Raw genomic sequence first — 24,981 nt, 5'->3', positions numbered from 1 at the left:
ATATGATAAAACTGCTGTTGTGTTACACATAGGAGTATGAAGACAGACATTGTACATCATTTTTCAGATGTGAAATGCATTCACTAGTCAGAAAACTTGTAAACGTTATCCAAGAAACACCAAATATAGTTCAAGGAATAAACAAGGTTTAAAAATGTTTAAAAATATATATGTAAAGTATTAAATTAACAAATATTCTTTTTTGAGTGTGTAAACAAGGTTATGCCATGACAAAATTCTGTAGCTAGTTGCAGATGGTTTTAGATGCTATTTTTGTATATTTTTACTATATGAATCAAATGCTGAAGAGGCAAGAAAGTCTCAGATAGGAAAACTGTAATCCTAACAAGACTATAAAAACCTGAATTCCAAATGAGGTGAGATGCCAACCTATTTTGGGAAGTGTTGATTTATACACCCAATTTTCACTTATTAAATTTATTTCAACAAGAAAATGTCTCATTTACATTTTAGGTCAAACACAATGTAGCTTTAGTGGGGAGTTCTGATAAAGAATTACTACACGATGTTAAGGCAGGCGCAGAAATTATAGGGTGGCTCTTGCTTGACAATATAGTCCTAAATTACCATCTAGGCATTCACTTTAGATCATTGTATTGCAAAGAATAACCGGTATTTCAGGAGAGCAAGTTCTTCTAGCTTGCAGCTTCAAAATACATTTTCATTTCTAGAGAAGATATTTGTATATGAAAGTCTCTCCAGCTGGCATGTAATTCCATCACATATGCCATTTATCAATGAACTCATGAAATTTCACATTTTCTGGACTCCATGTCAGTGCTACTTTCAGTTCTGATCTTCTCTATAAAGAAAGATGAGAAAATGTTTGCTTGACATGCACAGATTTTACATGGCCAGCACTTATCTCAATGAAGGAGTGGGCGATCACATTTTGATGGTGTTTGTAAGACAAAGGAAGGGAGCAAAGTGTGTGTATTTCTCTCTTCCTTCAGAAAACTTGTCTTGCTTAAACTCTCTTCCTTGACCAGCTCCAGCCCCTTGCAAGGGCAGATTCCCAGAGAGGAGTGTCCTCCCCCTCTACCACAGTCACAACTTCCCAGCACAGGCTGGGAGCTCAGCAGCACGTGGCACTTGGGTAAATGCTCTCTATGCCACAAAAAAACTTACCAGCTAAATGCTGAAATCCTGCTTCCACCAAGTCTTTGAATATATGCTTGACAGGATTCTGATGGGCCAACAAAGTACCATGTAACCAGATCAGCAGCATTCTGTGGCCGTGTTCTTTATAACTTTTCTTCCCTATGGAATACACAAATCAAGTCTGTTTGACTTGCTGGAAAAGTGCTGTTTTGTGCTTTTACACTTCTGCACATCCAAGAGACTTTTAAAACCTGCTCATTCATTCTCACTTCCTCCCCCATCTAGAAGCGAAATGAAGACTGAGAAGTAAAGGTTAATAATAATAAATATAGTATATATAATAATATATAATAAATAATAAATATAATGATAATTAATAAATATCCTAAGGCTTAATAAATAAATCCAGTATGAATAGATCTTAAAATAGCTTCATGCTTTGACACGGTTTGTATAACTTAAGCCTGTCCATCCCAGACTGCTGTTACCTGTCCATTGTTCCTCAATAGCTTTAATCTGCTCATCTGTGAACTTCCAGAACAGGGCCAGTATTTTCCATTCCTGGGGTTTTAAATGATTGTACGCCAGATTCCACAGGGAGGAACGGAGTTGCTTGGTGCGTGTACTGTGATCTTGTTTGAAGGACAAATCAGAGTCTGACCAACCGTCACCATGACCTAGGTGTGCCTAACAACGACAGCAAATGACATTTTTTGTGATGAAGGTGAGAACTTAGTGAACACTGTGTCCTGCACAGCCTTACGTGACTACCAGCAGGTGAAAGGCTCGGTGCAGATAAAGGGGCAGTGTTGGCTGGCAGTAAGCTCTTGAGAAGGTGCTCAGCACAGATGACAGTATTCCAGTGTTAATGCTAGAAATGGCAGAAATGAAGACCTCCTGTGTTCATTGCTACATGTCAGTAAGAGCAAAATAAAATTACTTCAGACACACACTGCACAATAGCAGGTAAAAGCATTACTTAAGAATTACTTGAGTCCCTTGGCTGACAACTTTAGAAGCCACATGTTGAACATGGCTGGGGTTCAGCCACAGCTCTTACTCATTCTGCTTGATGTACACCACCAACACAGCACTTGCCCAGACTGCTCCTGCTCTGCCTTGTCACTCAGTTTGACTGGAGCAGGCACTACCGTGTCACTGGTTGGCAGCGTGAAACACTAGCATTAGCATATATCCACAGTGTTTGAGTACTAACACACATGGAATCTGAATGTACCCAGACCAAAAATACAACCAAACCACAAGCATTTTGCCCTGAAGTTAGGTCTGGGGCCCTCAGCACAGGAAGGATGTGGAGTTCTTGGAGCAGGTCCAGAGGAGGGCCAGTAAGAGGGCTGGAGCACCTCTCCAATGAGCCAAGGTTGAGGGAACTGGGCTTGTTTAGCTTGGGGAAGAGAAGGTTCGGGAGAGACCTCATTGTGGCCTTCCAGTACTTGAAGAGAGCTTGTAAACAGGCGAGGCAAACAACTGTTTACAAGGGTGAATAGTGCTAGGACAAGGGGGAATGGTTTTAAACTGAGACAGGAGAGATTTAGGTTGGATATTAGGAGGAAGTTTTTCACACAGAGGGTGTTGATTCACTCTGGGAACACTGGGAACACATTGCCCAAGGAGGTTGTGGATGCCCCATCCCTGGAGGCATTCACGGCCAGGCTGGATGTGTCTCTGGGCAGCCTGGTCTGGTGGTTGGAGACCCTGCACACAGCAGGGGGGTTGAAACTCGATGATCATCGTGGTCCTTTTCAACCCAGGCCATTCTATGACTTCCAGGTGAATTTCATGAAAATGGGTTATTTTCTAGCCTGAGAGCCTTGCAGTTAAAACAAAGCGAAACAAAACAAAGAAGTCACAATTCAATAACTAATCATCATCATGGGGGTTTGATGCAATTTCTTCAGGTTCAGACCGTGTTTTGTGCTTCCAGACACTTGCAGAGTGAGGTTTACAACACAGAATAGCTCCAGACTCTCCAGTCCTGTTTCTGTTGTGAGGTTTGACAAGAAAGTAACAATAAAACAAAACAAAAACAGAAGCAAACAGAACACAGCTGCTCTTTGCTGCCATTTGTGTGCACAGGCCGTGGCAGTATAAGACAGCAAAAGCAGCCCTGGAATCTGGTCGAAACCAAGGAAGGGATGGGTTGTGCCCATAGATAGGACTAGCATAGAGAACAAGAGAGCCTTTCACACGCCTTTGAATCATGTGCACTTTCTCCCAGCAGTGTGGCATTCCATTTTTTAACTAATGCTTTGTCACAGATGACCAGTCAGCTCAGTGTAATACAAAGGCAATTCCTGCTATAATGATTCGAAACGCTGTGGTTTGGAACACTAAGAGAACAATTTCATATTCCATGACTGTAAGCTCTGAGCTGCTTCCCAAAGGCCCCACTCAGCTGTGGGTAATGAGGTCGAACACTTGTGTTTCTACTTCCCAGCATTGTTGGGCTCTTGCACAAACCCTTCTGCTTTAATATCTAATCTCCTACTCAGGATGGTCAGCAAACAAAACCAAGGGTGGGTGCAGCAAGTGACTTCACTTATAAATTTCCTTTAAGCCAAAAGAAACAGTAATACACCTGACTGCCCCTCTGAACTGACAAATCACGTGTGCACAGCATGGCTCACGGATGTGTTTGTCACTCTTAACTAAACTAGATCTGTGATTTACAAGCACAGTTCCCTGCAGCGTTAAGGATCACCTGGGCTGTAACAGAGCACCAGTCCATGAGTCTGTGCTCGGGGAGGACTGTGGCTGCCTACACTGTTGGGACAGGCCCTCATCCACAGTGGTAGAGCCCCAGTGCCAGGCAGCAGGGGCAAGGGGCAAGTCACGGACTTGTGAGACATCAGCCGTGGGAGTGAGGGATCAGATCAGAAGCTTGAGCTACATCCACAGCTCTACTGCATTCCTGTCACCAGTTCTTTCACCCCAGATTTAAATAAATAGTCTTAGCATTTTCCTTCTTACAACAGGCATGTTTTTCTGCCTCACCAGGGCCAGTCAGCAGGCAGTATTTGAGACAACTCAGAGATTTTAAATTGTATTATATTAAAACTCTACAAATTTAATTAATTCTCAGAGAGCTCATGTAAACCTATGGCTCAAAACAAAACAAAACAAAACAAACAAACAAAAACTAGCAAGTCTGTATTATTTATGGAGTATTAATATCCTCCAAAATTAATATTTGTCATCCTATGACATACCTCTCTTTTAGCAGGTGCATAGGCATAACAGGTGCTTTGTAGCTCACTGCTATGACTGTCCTTACCAAAATAAACATTTTCAGAATTCTGAATGGTCCCAATTAAGACTGCTTTGCAACGAGTCCTGAATTTTCAAGACGTATTGGGGATGGGTTTGAATTTCAAGGCAGGTGTCCAGCACGGCTGTGCACAGCAGCCCAGCGCAAACGCTCTGTAAAGATGCTACGTTCAGCCCTCCCAGCTCATGCGCCTCCTGCAGAGCACCAGGGGACAGCGCGAATGAAGCAGTGAATAAAGCAGTTATTGGTACGTCAGTGCAGCTGACTCTCAGCCCCACAGGGAGGAGCATCTTTAAGCCTGTTTCTCAGTAATATGACATTGTGGGAATTTAGAAACGGAGACAGCCTGAGGTCATTATAACCCCCGTCCTCCCTTCCCTACGTTGCCTGCTTCTTTCCTGTTCCCTTTCATTTCAGCAATTAACATAGGAGGAACAGAAGAGGGAGCTCCCACTGCAGCGACGAGTTCTTCCTAGTAAATGGAAGGCGGATGCCTGAGCTCCTCCATGCATCAGCTACGGATTTTGAAGCACCAAAGCACTGCAGCCTAATGCCGACGGCCTAGTTTTAATTTGGGTCAGAATGTTCTCCACCTTTTTTCTCTGTATGTAGGGTATGATGGAGGAAAATGAACTGGATGTCCTTTAAGGTCCCTGTCAATCCATGCCATTTTATGATTCTGTGTTTCCGTGATGTCTCTCACCTGTTCCATGGCATAATGCCTTTCTGCTTTAATGATCATATCTACAATGAGGGCGTAATTGCTCCTTGAAGCCACGGCAAGTGCAGTTCTTCCATGCTGAAAGCAGAGAGAGTGAATCAGGATCATCTCATATATACAAGCATAGAACAGAGGAAACACATGAGCTGTGTTGACAAAACCCCATTCTTTTTGTGCTTTTATCCCAGTCCATCTGAGCCCACCTCAGCAATCAACACTTTGGTGTACAGGCACTTCAATGCTTTCCACGTTTCTCTCCATAATCAGTCCTCTTCAGTGGGCCTGCACCAAGTGGAGACACCTCAGATACAAACACTCAGGCAATGTTCTTGCTAGGCATTCCAGAAAGTTAGACTGCAGAGAAGCCAACCCCTTCATTAGAAGGCTCTGCCATTAAATCATTGAATGTTTCAACTACCCAGTTACTACAGAATGCCTAATATACATGAGGAGACCAGAGGCAGCAGGAGCTCCTTAGGGCTGCATTCCCTGGGATGCGTGAACAGAATGGGGTGTCCCTGGTCCTTTGTGCTGGTGCACGTGCCATCAGCACAGCCCCAAGCTACCAAAAAAAAAAAAAAAAAAAGTAACATTAGTTTCATAAAGCTTTGCTCCAGGACAGTTTTGTGCATGGAAACTTCCTCTTCAAATGACTGAAAGCCTAGATTTTGTCCGTGTTGTACTTTAATCGTATCTGAACTCAAAAGCAGCTTCTTTGCTAAAGCTATTCCAGATCACTGCAAGTTGCAGGTAAAGCAGTACAAAAAGTGAGCTTCCTTTGTAAGAATGAACACGTGGCTGCTCTCATTCCATGAAGGATGACTGGAAACATGTGCTTCCTGCGTTTGTGGGAAAGCTACATAACCCATGCGTGCATGAGGAAGGTACTCTACCCTGTCCATGATCTTGAGGTCACAACCTGCCTTCAGCAGCACTTCTACCATCTCCACATTGCCAACATCAGCAGCCAAATGTAGGGGAGTTTCATGCCTCTGCAATTAAAAACACCAAATAAATACAATGAGCCAAACTCCACATAGAAGAAAAATGCACACAATTTGAATCTAGAGAAGATTCACAAGAAAACTAGAAAATACCAAACAGAAAGAAAATGTAACTCTTGAGTAACTTCTAGTTTTGTTTCAGACAGAAAAAAGAAGGAAGCATCTGGGATACCTGCAGGAAAAACAGACAGGAACTCCAGCTCAGGACAAAGCTGCCATCATGCCCCACTAATGCATCATAGCGTAAGGAACTCTTGCTCTACCCTCTTAAAACCAGAGTTTTGGGTTGAGTGTTAAAAGCAAGTGCCAATACCCATATTATCCTCTCAAATAACCTCTTCCTGCTGAAATTCATGTAAAGACAACTGGACATCAATGATTTTTAAACAAACATGGTGCTGCAGTTCACGACAGGGCTTTTTTCTTAGCCAGCTCTGCCACACGCTGGTGATTTGGAGTGAAAAGCAGAACAGAAATCCACCTGCTGCATAAAGGAACTAATAATCCTCTAAGCACAATAAAATAAAAATTAAAAACAAAACAAAAAGCTTTAAAATAAAGCCAAGCCTTTATGTGGAAAATACAGCTAGACGAACATTCAGCTTGTAGTCTGATCTTCATGTCTGTAATCAAGGTTTTGTCATTTCATACAGATGCATTCACCCATATTGAACTTGTTTTATTTATCCTTCCATTGAACTCCATGAAGAAACCAGGAGCATGTGCCTTGGGGAGTTCAGCAGCGTGGTGATCTGTTTCCTGTTCACAAAGAAATGTTGTCCTTTCCTGTCTTTTCTTTACTGTTTGCACTGACGGGAAACTATTCCAGCTGCTTATGGCTACAGTGCAGCAGCAAAGAAGGTATGCTGTCACTTATGGAAATCTGGTGGAGCTGGACAGCTTGTTCCTCATGATACAGTGACTTTTTAAGTTGAAGGTTTTATGACCGCTGTGGTTTTGTCTGGGATTGAGTTAATTTTTCTAATAGAATCACAGAATTATAGAACCACTCAGGTTGGAAAAGGCCTTAAAGATCATCAAGTCCAACCATGACCTAACCATACTACCCTAACTCTTACAACCCTCCATTAAATCATGTCCCTGAGCACCACATCCAAATGGTTTTTAAACACATCCAGTCTCCCTGGGGAGCCTATTCCAGTGCTTAACAACTCTTTCTGTGAAGAAGTGTTTCCTGATATCCAACCTAAACTTACCCAGCACCTCAATGTCCTTTCTGTACTGAGGTGCCCAAAACTGAACGCAGTACTTGAGGTGAGGCCTCACCAGTGCCAAGTACAGGGGCAGGATTACTTCCTAGTCCTGCTCACCACACTACTCCTGATACAAGCCAGGATGCCATTGGCCTTCATGGCCACCTGGGCACACTGCTGGCTCATATTCAGCTGACTGTCCATCAATGCACCATGGTAGTAATAATAATAATAATAATAATAATAGTAATAATAATAATAACCTAGTAGTTGCTGGCATGGTGTCCTGTTTTGGATTCAGAAGACAATCACCTTTGGTGACACAGTGATGTTTTAGCTATTGCAGAGCAGTCCTCACTCACAGCCAAATGCTTTCCAACCTGTGGTGCTGCCCTGCCCGTACATCAGGGCTGGAGGAAGGAGAGGAAGGTGCTGATCTTCCCTCTCTCCTCAAAACGTGTGTCAGAGGAGAAAAGGATGAAAGGTGTGATTGCTGATTTTCTCCATGAGATGGTTTTGGAGCACTGGGACAGCAGCCAAGTTGGTCCCAAACACCACATTAAGCTCAAGGCCTCTGTTCTTCCCATAGCTTCCAGAGGCAAAGCAAAACTGAGCAATAAACAGCACCAAGGGAGCAAAGAAAGGCTTGGCACTGTGCAGGCCCTGCTCAGCAGCAGCTGAAGCACCACTGTGTTATGAACGCTGTTTGGGGTGCAGATCCAAAACACAGCACTCTGTGGGCTGCTTTAAAGATATTTAGCTCCATCCTAGCCAGATGAAGCACACTCAGACAGCAATGTACGTCCAAAGGAACAAACCTGTACTCCAAATTTAATTAGAAAACCCTAATTTTTTTTCCTATGGAGTAACCTCTGTTAGATACCATTATTTCTTAATGAGAAAGGGTAGACAGTCTCTCAAATCTAGAATGACTTCGCTAGACCAGTCTAGAACTGCCTTGAATTAGCAGATCAAGCTTGTGTGTACTTTACTCATTCCCAGATGAACAAGTGGAGGTAAAGAGAGACCAGGAACCGGCTGGAGGTGAATTTCTGTGTTTACCTTCAGAAAACTACACTGACAGAGTTATAGTGAGGATGCAGGAAGAAAAATAAGATTGTTCAGGTCATTGCCACTCTGCACTCGACCTACCTCTGAATTCAACTTAGAAACATTTTTGTCATTTATTATGCATGAATCATAACACTTGGACAATAAGCTAATCCAAATATTTTGGAGTATCTAACATTCTGCTGTCCATGCTTGATGCAAACACTCCTAGCACAGCACGTACCTGTGACTAACAGTATGTACACATACAAAAATACAATGAGGAAACTGCCTCTTCCTTTTTTTGTGTTTTTTTTTTTAAAATACCTTTAGCTCACAAGCAGAAAAGAAGCAAGCAAAATTCATATAATCACCACTTAGCAGTGAAACAGTTACAAATCCCCATTTTCCTTACATGATTTAAGAAGTTTATGTCATGATTCGCTTCCAAGAGTTTTTTCACAATCAGCAGATGATTACTGATGACTGCTAAATGCAGAGGGGAATTCTTCTGCTGTGGAGAGAAAACAAGTTGTTGTTACACTCAGTGCATTCATTAAAGGTTCGTTCAAAGAAGAAAGACATTCCTGTTCCTGAGTCTATCCCTTGCCACGGGGGTGCAGGGGTGATGGGATCCAGCAGACAGCACACCTTGGGGTATCAGGGACCACAGCTGTCACAGCAGAGAGCACCATGCTTACAGCAAGGCACCCCTTTGTACATCCGTGCCGGGGTGTGCCACTGCCCCTGCTCTGTTCCTTCAGAGATGGAATGATTCTGATTTGGGCATACGGTAGTCAGAATCTACTTTCCAGAAATAAACTCTTGTACCACAGTGCTGCCGTAGTTATTCTTCATAATAACCTGACTTGCTGTAATATTTGAAGGAAGCAAATTAAAGCTAGAAAGAAATTAAGTTCTTGTATTTGAGTGATTATTCATGCAAATAACTGGGGCACTGTTCCAACACCAGTCACAATCCAACCATTAGATTGGCAAGATCACTCTTCTTGTTGAGCCTGTGACTCATCAGTTTCTCATTAAATACAGCTAAAAAGTAATTCCACGCCAGTGCCAGAAGCCAGCTTATTAGTGTTTTTATAAACCACAACCATTTCTTTAGGGCTAGAGAGAAATAAATAAAGCTCTCACACAGAGCTGCACTGAAAATATTTCCAAAACCCAAGTTACTGTTCCATGAGTTGTTTCAGCTACAGAAAGCCAACAAAACAACCAGCAGAAATAGAGGCTGGTATTTACAATAAATCATTACAACTGCATGATACAACATACAAGCAATCGTAGCTGATATGTCACAAAGTCTATGTCCTGTTCTTATCCAGCACTGCAGAAGTAGAAAATAACTTCTTCACAGAAAATCTTAGATGTCAGAATCTGTAATACCTGAGGAGCATGAAGATTTTAGTATCTTTTTAATCTCCTAAGAGAGAGAGATTTTGACAGCAGACGCTTTGAACACAGAGCCTGAAAACACTGAGGTATATCTTGACCTCTGTTCAAAATCACATAAATTGTCAACTCTCTGTCCCACGTAGGGGGCACCCATATGTGAGTGGCACATAGAGATGCCTGCATTACCACAGCTCAGTCCAAGCAGAGTGCTTTGCTCATCTTCCCACAGTGCTCAGCCCTCAGTACATGCCAACTACCTCTGCATGTTGTCATACACTCACCTCAGGTTTAGGGACCAGGTCAATGTTCTTATCAATAAGAAAAGTGACCAAGGATTGATGTCCATTCTGAATGGCAGCCTGCAATGCACTGCTGTTGTTCTGAAAGAAATGTTATAGATAGTAAAAATTTACATTTCTGTTTCTGGGAAAAAGAAAAAAATCCTACAGACAGATAGCAATCCAGAAAAGTCTTTCACTCATATCTGTGTTACTATATACCTCTTTCCTCTCAAAATAAGACATTTCCATTTGACGAAGTGATGGAAAATTAGGAAGAAGTCCATCAGCAACATATTTTTATGAATAGTGAAGGAACTTCCCATTGTTAGTGCAATGCAACAAGCATGCTGAAAAAAAAAAGCAGTACTCCATGGTCCCTTTTACTCTCTGTTGACTAACAGATAATTCAGCATTGTCAGCTTTGCTGAAGCACAGACTACAACACATCTCTCAGTCTGTCAGTTCAGTCTGTCCTTCAATAAGCAGCTACAGTCACATTAACACATTTAAAATCACTATTTAAGTAGTTACTATTTAAGTAAAAAAAAAAAAAAAAAAAAAGAAAATGTTCCCTTAATTCTGCTATAATAAACAAGCTCTCACTCATGTGGAATCACAAGCATCCCTGCATACTCTTGCAGAAGACAAGATGAAGACATTTAACACATATGAGTCTAAGAACCAGATGTGGGGAACAGATTTGTCATCAGTTCATGAATATAAGCTGCCAAAAACTAGGCTTTTCAGTTGATTTGAGGCTTGGTTCAATTTCTTAGCCACATGTTTTACTATTGGGCTGACAATAAATAAAAAAGCCTTAAAACATAATTCTATCAAACATAGAATTTTGTCTGAGCCTCATCTTCTAAACAAGTTTTGTTCAATTAACATAATCTCCATTCCCAACTTGATTATAGTTTTTACCATTTCCTAAAAAATAATCAAAGCAAAGAGACTGTCAATACACACAGAAGAGAGAAGATAAAGCCCTTCCCACAGCTTGGGCTGTGCCAGCAGCAGTGTGATGAAGGGATTTTGCATACATACGTGAGTTAAAACATCAATGTTACTTCCTGCTTCCAGTAGGAGTTCAGCACATTTTTCATTACCTCTTTCAACAGACAAGTAAAATGGAGTTTCTCCATTCTAGATCAACAGAGAGAAAAAATGTCTATCCCAAATTATGCCATGTGATTATAAAGTTATGACACTAAACAGATTATCTTGATCAGTCATCCAGCTCAATAGGAAAGGGAAGATGGCCATAAGAGAATAGAATCTGAGTGCTCTAAAACTAATACCTCAATAAAATGGTAACACGTGAACAACTAAGTGATGGCTGACAACTAAGTCTGTCTATGTAGAGAAATTGTACAATACAAATAACTGTTTATTTCCAGAGAACATTACAGTCTAAAGGCGCAGAAACAAAGATGCTGGCAATCAATTGCTGCCACTCAACACCAGTTAACATCACTATCATGTTGACACATAACATAAGCGCCAGCTTATGTCAGTCCAGCGCCGTGATTTCTTACCAATCCTCAAGTCAAGCTTTACCTACAAGGAGCACTTTTAATAAAAACATTTCTGCTACATGTTTATTTCACATCTCTCTGTGGAGAAGTCTTTTACTTCTCCACGGCTAGTCTAAAAAAAGAATATACCTGTGTAAATGATCTGCACAGGGATCTGATCCCCATTTCTGAACTTCTACAACACATGAAGGTTTACTGAAAACCTCCCTAGTGCTTTAGAATTCACAGAGGCATTACCAACTCCTCATCTTTTCCTGCCACCATCATTTTGGCAGACATGAATGTGTCAGAGTACATAGCTTATGGTGGGATGGGAGAGACTTGGCTCTGCACAGAAAGGAAGATCTCCAGATGGAGAGGCAAGTCATTTGCTCCATTAACCCTGGCCAAGCAGCACAAGCTTTGTGTGTGGAAGAAACACCTTTATTAGGCAAATCTTGGAACCATAAGAGCTTCATATTTCAAAAGGATTTCTGTGCTTCAGCCCTTCATAGATGAGGAAAAAAAGAAAAGAGAAAGAAAAAAAAAACTATCTGGATAAAAAGGAGCCATTGTGCCCACAAGCCTTTAGCCTTTTGCTGAGAAGTGGATATCTTTTACTCCTCCTGGACTATTTCCTTCTACTTGTAAACAGGACACATACAACACACACACACACAAATTAAAAATAAAAAAAAGAGAGAGAAACTCGTATGAGGAACAGAGGACAGAGCAAGAGACATGGAAGATGTTAGTAGGGCTGAATCTAATGGAGCAGAGACAATGAAACAGGATACAAACACACTGGGGAAGCAGAACTCATGAAGTCCATTCAGTGTAAAAATTATACCTTTAAAATGTTGATTTTAATTGTTTTTTTCAAATCTCTAACTTTAACTCATTGGTTAATTTATGTCCTCACCTGATTGAAGTCATTTACTTCATCCCAGTGTTTGAGCAGAATCACTACAGCTTCACTGTGGCCATTTTTAGCTGCCAGATGTAGGGCTGTGTTTCCCTCCTCGGAATTGAAATGTCAAAGGAGATATTTTAAAATTCTGAATAAACTGAAAGTTTTAAGAACTTTAAGCGTGCACTTCAACATTTGTCCTGCTTCTCTGTTACTTATGAGTGGGAGGTGGAAGACCCATAGCATGTTGCAAGAACTCTCTGAAGGGAGTCTTTCCTCATGCGTGCAATTGTGACCCTTCTGGTCCAGATGGTTGCTCATGCTCTGAAAACAGCAGTGTATTACCAGGAAGGAAAAAAAAAAAAGGAAAAAAGAAAGAGAGAGAAAGAAAGAAAAAAGTCTCCTACACTTCTAACTCTTAAAGACTGAATCAGAATAAAACTTTGGGATCTGGATCCTACAAGGATGGGGACTACACCATGTTTTTACCCTAGCAATGTCACAGAGGCAGAGAAATGCTAACATGCTCATTCCACAAATAACGATGTAAGGAGTAAGGAAATTTAAAGGTAGATTTTGAAAATTAGCCAAGCCACCTTTAAATGTAGTGTCAAAAGCAATTTCAGTCAGATTTGGGCATTTCTGAAAAATCCCCATCAGAGCTTATTTATCTACTGAAACGTTCCAAGACCTTTAATGTTAGTCACATGGGATTCTGCAGTGGTGCAGCTGAGCAGAGCAGCAAGAACAGGAGAACCTAATCTGCCAGTGCAGAGAGTAGCACCTCCAGCCCGGACTGCCCCTCTTCTTCCATCAGCCTTGCCTTGCAGGAATTACTGATGCATATGGAAAAGATACCCAGCAACAAGGCCAGAAGTTCCAATTTCCTTCCTTAATTACTGAAAAACCGTCAGCGTTGTGGTAGTTGTCAGTCCAATATGTATCACTGTCAGCACCATGGCACATCTTGTTCACATTGCTTAGTTGTGTAGTTAACTATATCAAAACAAAGTAATATCCCACAAGCAAATAAGGAAACCATTACCTTATCTTTTTCGGTCGTGAACAGATTTAGAGCTATTAGATTATTTATCATGTCAGCATGGCCTCTTTCTGCTGCCAGAAGAAATGGCTTTCTACCATTCTAGAAGACAGTTTGGAAAGGAATACATTGTCATGGAAAAGAAAAATAGCCTCCTTCCTGCTACCAGATATACGGCATATATGTGTTGCTCTCCATGAACATTTATATATGACAGAAAAGTAGGTGTATACACGAAACATTTCTATATCATCTCTATTCTATTCTATATCACATCAGGTATAAACATGAAAAGTTAAGATTTTTTTTAAAGGCAAAAATTAAGTAGTGTAAAAAAAAACCAAACATCTTTCATATTCTGAAGAAAATATTTGAAAACTGATTAGAAGTGGCAGCAAATAAGGTATAAAATGTGCTCAAAATATTCTAAATTACTCTGAATTTTGTTAAAATTAACAAAAACTTTTCCAGCTGTTTACAGCTCAGCTATGGAAAGTTACCCCAACATAAAATAATGCCACTGGTCAGATGATGAGACCAATTGCAGATGCTAGGCAAAAGTGGCCTGTATTAAATATCTAAGCAAATGAAAATGTTTGACACTTCTGAAATAGCCTCAATATAGAGAAGAATTCTAAGATTCTAAAATGCAGAGGTTTGTTTTGCTTAACAAACTCTTGTTAACGTCAGCCTTGCCACGTGTAGACAGAATTCAGGGCTTTGTACAATCTGGTCAATAAAATTCAAGGCTCAATGAAGAGGAGGGGGGAGCTTTGCTCTTTTGGTGGCAGAACCCAGGAGAATATTTTTTCCTTACATGGGGAGAAGATATCCTGCTTAGCTAAGTAAGTCCTCAAAGTGAGATTCCAGGATAACGGGCAGGAAAAACACAAGCATAGCAAACCATGAAGGCCTTGGTACTGCTGAAGAGTTGGTGCAGCTCTGTAGAATGGCTGTACGTGGTCTCATGCTCTCCATTAGTGAAAGATGCCCATGTCTGCCTTCCCTGGCAGGTTTAGGGGGCACAGCGTGGGAGGGTGGCAGGGATGAGCTGTGTGGAGGAGTTCAGTGACAACCTCATGCTGATCACAACAGCTTCCAGCAAGCTCCTCAGGGACAAAACCATGTGCTAGTACTGAACCCATCAGAGGAAATCATGGTACCTCTGCAAGGTATAAAAGAAATAGCAGACACTGCTACAGTGCATAGGGAGATACCAGAGAAAACAGGAGAGGACATAGCAGGCATGAGGTGCGCTCCCAGAGCAGCCATGCAACCCATGGAGTAGCCCTTGACAAGAAAAGAGGAAAAGAAAAGAAAACAGAATTAGCAATAAAAAGAATTCTGTGGATTCACTCCAACCTGTATCTCACTGTCTCACTTGTGGGCCTGAAGATCATGTGCAAGGAAAGCAAAGGAGCAGGGGAGGAGAGGTATCTGGAGTTCAGCTGAGACCAGCAAACAGGGAGGAACGGTGCTTTCTCTATGTGCTTGTCTGGCCGTTTGTCTTATTTATTTCTCAGTACCCAAAACTGAAAAACTGGTAATGAAAACTTCATATAAGTTGCCATAAATTTAAATTCATTGAAAAGCCAAAGTTGAGATTGTTTTGCCCACAGCAGTTTCCTCATGACATCAAAGAAATCAGAAAAGCACATACTGTACCCCATCAGGCTTGTTCAAGTCAGTCAGATGAAGATCTTGGAGAAAATAATCAATTATTTTAACACTGTTGTTCTGTGCTGCAAAGTGCAGTGCATTCATTTCTTCCTGAAAAACCACAAGCATGTCTGTAAGTGCAGGTTTGATCATTACCCACCGTCAACATAATTAGAGTTGGTAGAAACCTGTCATCAACACACCTCATTCTTAGCTTTTTGATCAGCACCAGCTTTAACTAATTTCCTCATTATATCCAGATTTCCAGTCCAAGCTGCAAGATGGATCACTGTCAGGCCATGCTTTCAAAAAATAAATGAAAAAAAGAAATTAAAAAGGCAGAAATTACCAAACAAAACCCCTTCTGTCAGATTTATTTTAATCTTTTTGATTAATATAGTGTATGAGTTGGTTTTGCTCCACGGGCTCTAGAAGATCAGCACTGTCACCTGACAGTGTGATTGGGATTCACCTCACTTAAATTACACTAAAAGTTCAGGCTGTCTCTCTCCTTGGCAGAAGATCTGGCATCTCCTCAAAAGGATTAATCCTGTTGTGAAATGAAGCAATTCCTGAAAAGTTTCTCTCCAAAAACTGACTAATGACCTGAAGTAGTTAGCTCTTGGTGCAGTAGATGACATTTCAGGTAATAATATATAAGAAGAGCATTTCCATGAGTCACTGTGATTTTCCAGTTAGTTCTTCTTTCAAATTACTCTTAAGAATTTTCCTCTTTCAGAAAAACAGCCAATCAAACAAGCAAACAGCTCTTCCTGTCATTAATATCTTAGACCCAAAAGAAAAAGACAGAAGCATCTTTCAGCCAGAAGAAAGCCAGAATCCTCTTTGTCTCCTGTTTTGGTCATAGTTCTACTCTTCAGTGTTTCCACTTCTCTTCCTGTTTCTGTGTATTCTGCATCCAGGTGCAGCATCATAAATCGCAACTCGTTCTGTTATGTGCTGGGTGTAAGCACAAAACTCAGAAGACATTCAAAATCTGGCTTAAAAGCACCTCAACCCTTAGATAGTCAGAGGAACGTAAAGGTGGCAAAACGGAGCAAAATAATTCTTTCACAGCTGTCATCTTTCCCCAGTTTCTCGCCCATAAATGAGGAATCAGTAGGTTGACTCCTATCTGTAATCCAAGCCTTATCCATAGGTGTCTTACAAGAGGTCTACCAAGATCCTGTAGAACGTCAGAGTCATCATACCTACACTTCATCTACTATGTAAAAACAACACAGAAATACATTAACTCATCTAAGACTACTGTAGAAAAAAAAAAGGTTGCAGTCATGAATCTTGCTTTGGCTAAACACACTTGTGTATTTAATTGGAATTGAATCTGGCCAGGAATGCCAAGGGCAACAAAAAGATTTTCCAGAAGTACCTCAATGACAAAAGGAAGACTAAGGAAATGGGAGTTTTGCTGAATTGCGACAGAGAACGGTGAAAGGCTGAGGCAGTGAATGCCTTCTTTGCTTCAGCCTGCACCAGCAGGGCTGGCCTTCAGAAATTCCAAGTCAGAGGCCAGGCTGAGTAGCTGGATAGCAAAACAAGTACCGTTGGTGGAAGAGAATGCCGGTAAAACCACCACTGGGTGTTTTTTATCAGCTTGCTTTTTGTGTTATGTTAAGAATGTTTACAATCCTGCAGTAGCATAAAAAGAAGTCAGAAACTAAAATAGAGTAAGAACTAAAGTCACAGTGTGTTCACTCTAATGTGTACCCACTGCAATATCAAATTGGTTGCCAAAGAGTTCATGAATCACTGTCAAATAAAATACATATTGTCTTAACTGGCTTCAATGCATCCCACCAGTAAAAGGCCTATAATTACACTTTGCAGCATCTTACTGCCTCAGCAAACACAGGAGAGGGTCACTGAAAAAGAGTTTTCCACAGAGAAGCAGTGCCTTCATTCTGTATGTGAGTATTTGCGGGCTGGGCAGCACAAGGCCATGAACCTGAGCTACTGGAACAGAGACAGACAGTAGGCAGCTTTCCTGTTCAGCAGAACAAATGCCAAAACGAGATGCTGGCACAGTCTCTCACATCTTGTTTCTCATATCTTGTTTCCATTCCAACACAGAGTAACAAGAAAACTTTCTCCCTTCTGCCCACTCGTCCAGCCTGGAATTTTTCTTTCTCACAGTGTAAACACTGCAGCATATGCAGGGTAAGGAGAGAGAGGCAAAGCAGGAAAAAAAATGGTGAATGACTAATCTGATTTTCATTATTCAGGATGAAATACAAAGATAGGTAAGTAAATAACTGAACAAATAAGTTCTCTGGAAACAAATTACAGCTCACTGGAAAACTCCTAGCTTGCACAGTCTGATCATTAATAACGTATCATACATTTGATTTTAACATCTGAATCAAAACCTGCACTATGAATCCCTGTCGGGCCCAAGGAAAACTGAACCATACACTGCACAGCTCTTCAAGTCCTGGAGGATGCAGAATAGCTGACAGTTGTGCATTAAGCTGCTCACTCACAAAAGAATGGAGGAAGGAGATGCAAGCAGTCATTCTCTGGAATCCCACTAATACCCAGATCTAATTTTTATTTTCAGAGTTTGTTTTAATATACAGATGGCTATTAAATTAATCCTATACAAGTGTGATTGAATATGAAGCTGCCACAGATACAGGGGAACTTACCTGATCTGCCATATCAACTCTAGCTTTGTGATGGAGCAGAAAATCCACCGCAGACGTGTGACTTCCTGCAACAGCAAAATGCAGTGCAGTGCGCTTCAACTGCAATAAGCAAAGCTTTGGCTATCAGATCCGTAATGAAGTTCTTTTTATTGCAAACACCAGGATTTCTGAATTATTTGATTATAAATAACTATAGTGGTTATTATACATATACATTTGCATAGCTCCCCCTGCAGCTAGGTCTACATTGGTCTTGGTATTTTTGTTCCTTTGGAGATCATTTACACATTGATCATAAAAATTTCATAGAGAACCAGAACGGTTTATTTACTGAAGTTACTGTATATGGCAACACGACCCCTTCTCTGAAATGCACTGTCAGACTGGGTCTAAGTAATCGCACACCACCTGGAGGAGATATATGCAATGCCTGAAACATCTTTGTTACACAATTCAATATGAAGATTTGAGGTCTGGATTTACACAATTATCTCCACTTTTCATATTTTCCTTGCTTTATTCTGTATGCCTGCAACACATGAGAGAATTCCTCCCTCTGTCAGTACTGAGTCACCTTCACAGAATGAGACATTACTTATGCAAATAAAGTCTCCCACCTTGCAAACAGAGTAATTTTTAATAGTGCAAGGTTTATCAGAAACAATTTTTCATTGCAGTAACTGACAGTGTGAACTTAAAAGGGATTGGTTAAAATGAATTAAGCCTCAGTGGAAAGAATTTCCCTTTAATTACAGTGACCATAATTGGGTTTAACGTAATTCACTTAGAGTTTCCATGTGACTTAACCAATTAATTTTAAAAGTCAGTTTGGATTTGTTCTGTGCAGATCAGCTGTTTCAGCTCTTCACCCACAGCTATACAAGTTAAAGACAAACAGGTGGGATTTGTGCCAGGAAAAGCTTCTTACACAGGAATAGTTTTATCAGCAGAACTTGGCTTTTGGCAGACTTGCTTATTTGGCTTGGAAGTACAATGAGTGGAAAAAATCAACAGAAATCCAAGAACTGCTTTGCCAGCATAAACTAAGTCCCTACTAGGAGCATCAGTCAATGCACAACAGCCGAGCACCTCTGCTAGTAAATCTCACACTATAGACTTGAGAACAAGAGTGAAGATTCAGGGTACTGGACTGGAACAGTATTTAGTTCAATTTCCTGAATTCTAGAAAGCAAAAAGGAGTGGCTGGGTTCTCTGGTCACCTGCTAAATATTTACAGAAGTATGTAGTGAATGGGAACTCTGTCATTTTTCTGGAGAAACTTACTCCAAAGAAGTCTTTGTCTCCATTCTCTTTTTCACAGAGAAAACTAGGAATGCAGCTCTATACTCTCCTCAATTCCCCAGTGGGGAAAAATGCTTGTGAGCTTGGGCAGCAGGATTTCTGCTTCCATGAGTTAGTGAGGTGAGGACATTCATGGGCAGAGGATTTGTAGATAGCTACAGAGAGCTTCCAGTTCTCCACAACTCCCAGACCATTGCACTGCTGTTCAATTACCTCTAACGCACAGCACTTTATTTTTATCACTGTGAACATCATGTCCTTAGATTCTGTCAGTGTAAGAAATCCATTTTTGTCTATTTACGGCAAATCTGAATTCTGTTCTCAACCTGCAAGCAGAAGCTGTGGCAGAACGCTTCTGTGGTTCACTGAGCAATAGTGCTTCACACCACCACGTGAAGTCAGCACAAATTCATTCTCAGAGTGACTGTGGGGTTAAGTCTTCCCACTCCGAAAGATGGAGAACTGAAGGAATTATAGAGGAAGGCAGTCCATATTAGAGCAGTGACCGCTATTTGGAAGTCCTTAAATTAAAAGACCTGAGAGTTACGCTCTGTGAAACTCTTCAGCCCGTACCAGACATGTGGAACACTGCTTAACCACATCCAAGAAGGGGACTTGTTCAGCACCAGCACCCTGGGCTTCCACTATGCAACCCCACAGGCATCACATTTCTGACATACTGTACTCACAGTATCCACTGCGTTTATATTAAGGTTCTTCTTAAACAGCTTTTCCATGGTTTCCAAATTGTTCGTTTTAGCTGCGTGTTGAAATTCTCTCTCATCTGGCAATACTGTAGAAAGGCATGGCACATGCAAAAAAAAAAAAAAAAAATATATATATATATATATATAACAAAAAGAATAGCCATACCAAATTCAAGGGATTGATATTATTCTTACCTTCTGGTACTTGTCCTGATTTCACACATGCTGTGAATCACTTTTTTTCTCATCATAGAAACATTTCAGGACTGCACTTTTTCCTTCCAGAGGTAGCTGGCTGATGTTTATCAACTTTTAAGTGCGAACAGAAGTGGGCTTTTTACATCACAGGCTATTATTATTTACTCTGCTCACAGGAACAAGAGGTTCATTTGTGAAGTTCCTGTCGTCTAAATGCGTCTCAAGGCCTTTTATAAGCCCAACAGTGAACATCATGAACTGCAGCACTTCGGTTCTATTCTTGGAAAAATCACTATTTTACAACAAAGCATACCACCAAAATACGTAAAAATGTATAGCAGTGACAAAATGACTTGCCTCAGCTGGGAACAAGTGGTTCATTCAGAGGATTGGAAAAAAAAAAAAGAGAGAGAGAGAGAAGGTGAAAAAGAAGGTTGAACTTAAACTCAAAATCTGATCACAATGAGGGATTTACTATTAAGCCAGGACCTGGCTTTAATGCCTTAATGAAAAAATAGAACATCTATTTGGTTGACTAAAAGTAGATGCAGCATACATTTGGACTACTGTAACAAAATATTTAATATGAATTTGGAAAATAAAATTCCAGAGCCTGACAACCAGTTAAGCTAACTTACAGGTACAAGTATTTCTCCACCAGCACATTTCTGCCTTAACTTTTAATTCAGTACTTGGGAGAAATGAGGGTATCAAATGCAGTAAGATATTCTTAATTTAGTAGCAGATCACACTCAAGAAGTTAATCACTTGGATATCTAGAATGTTTTGGCCCGAAAGCTGGAAGGCCACTTGTCTAATGATACCAACAAAGAAAGCAGCATTCTCTGATGAACTAGAAAATTGCATCAGCAATTAGTTCCTCAGGGGTCTCTCATCTAAATTCATTAACATCTAATGAGATATAGCTCGTGGCTGTATGACTGGAGAAAATACCACAGAAAATTGGTGTGGCATTCACTTAATTGAATCCTATACGTTATCTACTATTATAATCTCAGTGGAATAAGCACAGCAGTATTGTTCAAACAACTAGAAATTAAACTAGATGGTTCCAAAACTCTTTCCAGCTTTCCCATGATATGACATTATGCAAGTTCCTCATACAACAGAAGCATCCTCCTAGATTCTCTTGTAATCACAGGACAGATTTTCTTTTACAAAATGAGAAAGCAGTCACAAATAAAAATGCACCAGAGGACTAGAACAGTTAAATAGTAATGTTTCTATAGACCTTAGTATTAGATTTCAAGTATTAAAAGAAATAGCCAATTTTCATATAGAATAGCACCATTTTATTACAAGATTTTGCCTTGTCCCTTTGCTCCAATATTCCACCTCTAGCAGTGGCTAACAGAAGACCCAAAGGGAATAGATGGGAATAAATGCCTCACTTATAGTTTTTATACTGTACAGCCAGAAAGAATAATTTCCATTGCTTTGACTCCAACTATGGTAAACCAATGGTTGCAGGATATCTTGTTCAAAGCAAGCATGGAAACAGGACTTTGGGCATCAGATAACTGCAATTAGTTTGGCCATATTCATTCCCACTGGCTGCTGGTAAACATTTCAATGAAGACGTAAAACATGTAGATGCAAAGATGAGCACTGTTGCTTTCCAGGGCATTCAGGAATAATCCTAGCAGTTTGCTGCCCTCAGGAAACAAGAAAAAGCAGTGCTCTGTTACTGTATTGGTGCAGTAAGAAGAATTTTGATTTAGCTCTGACAAAGAATCAATTAGCGATCTCTCCTCTCCTGTTTGGAAGTCATAAACTGGATGCATGTTTTTAAAATGAGTCTTTTTGTTTGCTCAAGACACGATGTTTCTTAACAGCCCCTCTCAATACATCCTAATCTGAGATTTAGGAATAGCAGCAGTTTAAGTGCACTACTGTGCTCACTTTACGCACGGTTTTCTACAGCTTTTGCAAAATGATTTATTTTCATGCATGAAATTACAAGAGCTGTCAGACCATAGATTTATGGAAGATTTCTTCTTAATCTGCATCCTCCAGAATTTGGCAGACCTTGAACTATTACCCTCACTTGATTTTCAAGCACTAGCAGCCATCTGCCACCCTTATGCAGCCTTCAGTCTTTTCTGAGGGGTCATTTCCCTGGACTCTCCCAAGCAGTTTTACTGAATGCCCTGCAGTTTTCATTAAAATAGTTACATTTTATTTTCACTTTTACTTTTGAGCTGACCAAAAATATTAATTTTGTCAGCTGACTTCCTCCATAGGGACAGAATGCATAGAAGAATTTAGTCTAATTGTAATGTAATTGCAGCTTAATGTGCTGAATATCCCAGTCTGTCTCCTCTTTTAGAAGGACAAGGAAATAAAATGATGCAGAAAATGTGAACTGCCTTATCGACTGGAAAACAGGGAGTCCCCCTTACAGAAAGTCAGATTTTGAAACACTTTCAATTTTAATTTCTTCACATTCGAGTCTTATTTTACTGTAAGGGGCTTTGATCCATTTATGAGTAGTAGAACAACAAAGGATATAAACTGAGTCAGAAAGTGAACCAGTGGAATCAGTGTTTATAGAAAAGTTTATAAGGAGTTTAAACACTAAGTCTTTCTACATTTTCCCCTATTTCTAAATTTCTTTTGTAATATCCACAATATGAATCTGTCAGTACCTTGAAAAGAACATGGAGAAAATAGAAATCTGAATTGGCTGAGGAATTTTATGGAAAATACAAAAATATCAACAAATAGATTTGAAGTATTTTCATTCTACTGTTCCTAAAAATTAATTATACTTACTGGCATGGTAACATTTTCTCTTTCAATAACCTACTGACATTTTTATGTTTGTTATCATAAACAAAATGACTAGCACAGAGGGTTTGTAAAGTCACGAGAACGATAAAACAATCCTTTTTCCATTTCAAAGAAGTCATGAGAAGACTGCTTACAGCATCCAACAGTGATATTTCATTCATTGCTTATCTTCACCTACCCTTTTTGCAAGACTGGAAACAGGAAGCATGACCCAGAACAGATTTCAGTGATTATCACATTGAAATCACAGGACACGTTCACAGTCGGGCTTAATAATTACCGTTCAGTTTCCACAAATAACCTGCTCTCACTATCTGCAGCCCACGCCATAGCAGACTGTTCTGTGAGAGACCAGTTTGCAGTCTCAAGTCTGCCATCAGAGTGAGTCACACCACTGTGTGCAATGAGACCAGAACTTCCTCCGAGTGCTACATGCCCCGTCCAGCGCAGAAGTGTGACTTGGTTATGAAACTTTCCATGTGCCTGAGCTCAAGCATGTGGCTAACCCTAGTGAACCCATTCAGACAACTGCAGGAGTGCACTTAAAGCAGAGTGCCAGGCAGGCCAGCCTCTTGCAAGACAGATGCATCAAACCCCAAAATGTGATTTCACATCCACAGCTCCAGATTTCCTTACAGGATACACTGGGCTGCTGAGTGAAAGCTAGACCTGGCATTACTCCCCACACACTCACAGCTGTTGTGGTTGGCTGCTGCATCTCCGTGCGCTGTGTCCTCCCTGACACGAAACAGGTGGCTCAGTCCCTTCATTGTGGCTGTCAGCTCCTCTTCTCCCCACCTGCAGGAAGGGCCCCATGCAGCCCTGCAGAGGGAGGTGCCCTTGGCTTGCCTGGGGTGTGTTTCCTTGCTGCACTGAAAAACCGGTTCGCAGGGATTGAAGTTGACTTAAACACACCCAGCCAGGCCATGGGCTCCACTCCACTGCTGCGTGCAGCAGCACACCGTCACTCAGCCCTATCAGCAGCTGCAGGCCACTTTGGGAAAAATTGCTCTTGGAATTATTCCATTTTTGATCATCACCAGTTTGGAGAGTCCCCTGCAGGCACGGCATGCTCTTGGGACACGAGAGACAGAAACGGCCTAATTTGGACAGAAACAGGAGCATGTGGTACAGTAATAGAGGCCATTGGAATTAATCCAGTCACAGGACTTTAGGTTTGTTTTCAGAGAACATTTTTACATGTTTTTTGTCCAAGTCCGGTCAAAACCAATACATCAATATGGCAGTTTTAGTGGATCGCCATATTGAGATCTGTCTAATTAGGAAATTCTCATTAATCTTGAATTCCAGGTCCACAGTTACTTTCGTTTACTTACACCAGCACAGCACGGATTATTTCATTTCATGCAGACAGTCACTGCCTGAGATAGGGCATAAAAATTGCTGTCTTTCAAAGCGATTGGGTCAAATTTTGCTTTAAAAGCAGTAGCTGGCATTCCTAGCATTATTTTAAAATTAATATTAGAAAAGTAGCTCAAAGAATGCAGAACTATCACTAGTCAGCCTTACGCAACTTGAGTTCCTTCACTGTGATTTTTTCTTTGTAACTTGAACAGTCCATGATTATTAACACTGTATGTGTTGATGGCAAATTTGATGTGAAAGACTCAAAATATTTAGCCCATCACACACTCTCAGTTTCTTCCTGTGAGTCAAACATTGCAGTGAAACTTCTTAAGAGGAAGGAGGTTTATTTCTGTGTGCCCACTGGGTAGGTAGTACAGCCTCACAGCTGGCAACATTAATCCTCTTTTTCCAAAATGAGGCAACAAACAACTTTATGATTACTAGATTCAGCACATACAACTGGTCCCAAAGGAAGAAACACAAGTTATAGCAGAAATCTTTAAGCTATTAGGATCATGATTTCAGACAGAGTCTGTAAACAGCTGTTAGTTCCACTTACTAATTGCTATCAGACAATCTCATTTCACAGCGTATCCCTCAGCTCTCTTAACTAACGTTCCCAGTACAGCAATACGTTATGCACCCAAACTCTGCAGATAGTAAGTTCACCACATTCTCTAACCACTTCCCACAGTACCGACTTT

At 40.7% G+C, this 24,981-nt stretch overlaps 1 protein-coding gene across 6 annotated transcripts; it reads right to left on the bottom strand.

Annotated features, from left to right (window-relative positions):
* Positions 1-422: 422 nt before the first annotated feature.
* On the bottom strand, positions 423-23,807 carry ANKDD1B (ankyrin repeat and death domain containing 1B). 6 transcript variants are annotated; one of them, XM_052700829.1, is made up of 15 exons: positions 23,604-23,807; positions 19,880-19,983; positions 17,889-17,987; positions 15,426-15,524; positions 15,229-15,333; positions 13,567-13,665; positions 12,534-12,632; positions 11,142-11,240; positions 10,095-10,193; positions 8,816-8,914; positions 6,026-6,124; positions 5,115-5,210; positions 1,611-1,809; positions 1,150-1,281; positions 423-823 (listed from the first exon to the last, which is right to left on the bottom strand). In XM_052700829.1, the coding sequence occupies exons 1-15, from the start codon at positions 23,677-23,679 to the stop codon at positions 765-767; spliced, it is 1,563 nt and encodes a 520-aa protein (XP_052556789.1). In that variant the 5' UTR covers positions 23,680-23,807; the 3' UTR covers positions 423-764. The 6 variants fall into 6 exon arrangements, with proteins under 6 accessions (XP_052556789.1, XP_052556791.1, XP_052556790.1 ...); XM_052700831.1 differs by lacking the exon at positions 23,604-23,807 and adding an exon at positions 20,093-23,182; XM_052700830.1 differs by lacking the exon at positions 11,142-11,240 and having other exon boundaries at positions 23,190-23,807.
* Between the last annotated feature and the right edge of the window lie 1,174 nt (positions 23,808-24,981).

This window comes from Tympanuchus pallidicinctus, unplaced genomic scaffold (genome assembly GCF_026119805.1).
Source record: "Tympanuchus pallidicinctus isolate F22 unplaced genomic scaffold, pur_lepc_1.0 scaffold4, whole genome shotgun sequence".
In the NCBI taxonomy this organism is placed as follows: domain Eukaryota; kingdom Metazoa; phylum Chordata; class Aves; order Galliformes; family Phasianidae; genus Tympanuchus; species Tympanuchus pallidicinctus.
The sequence above is the reverse complement of the archived record's forward strand: the minus strand, read 5'-3'. Positions and strand labels throughout refer to the sequence as shown.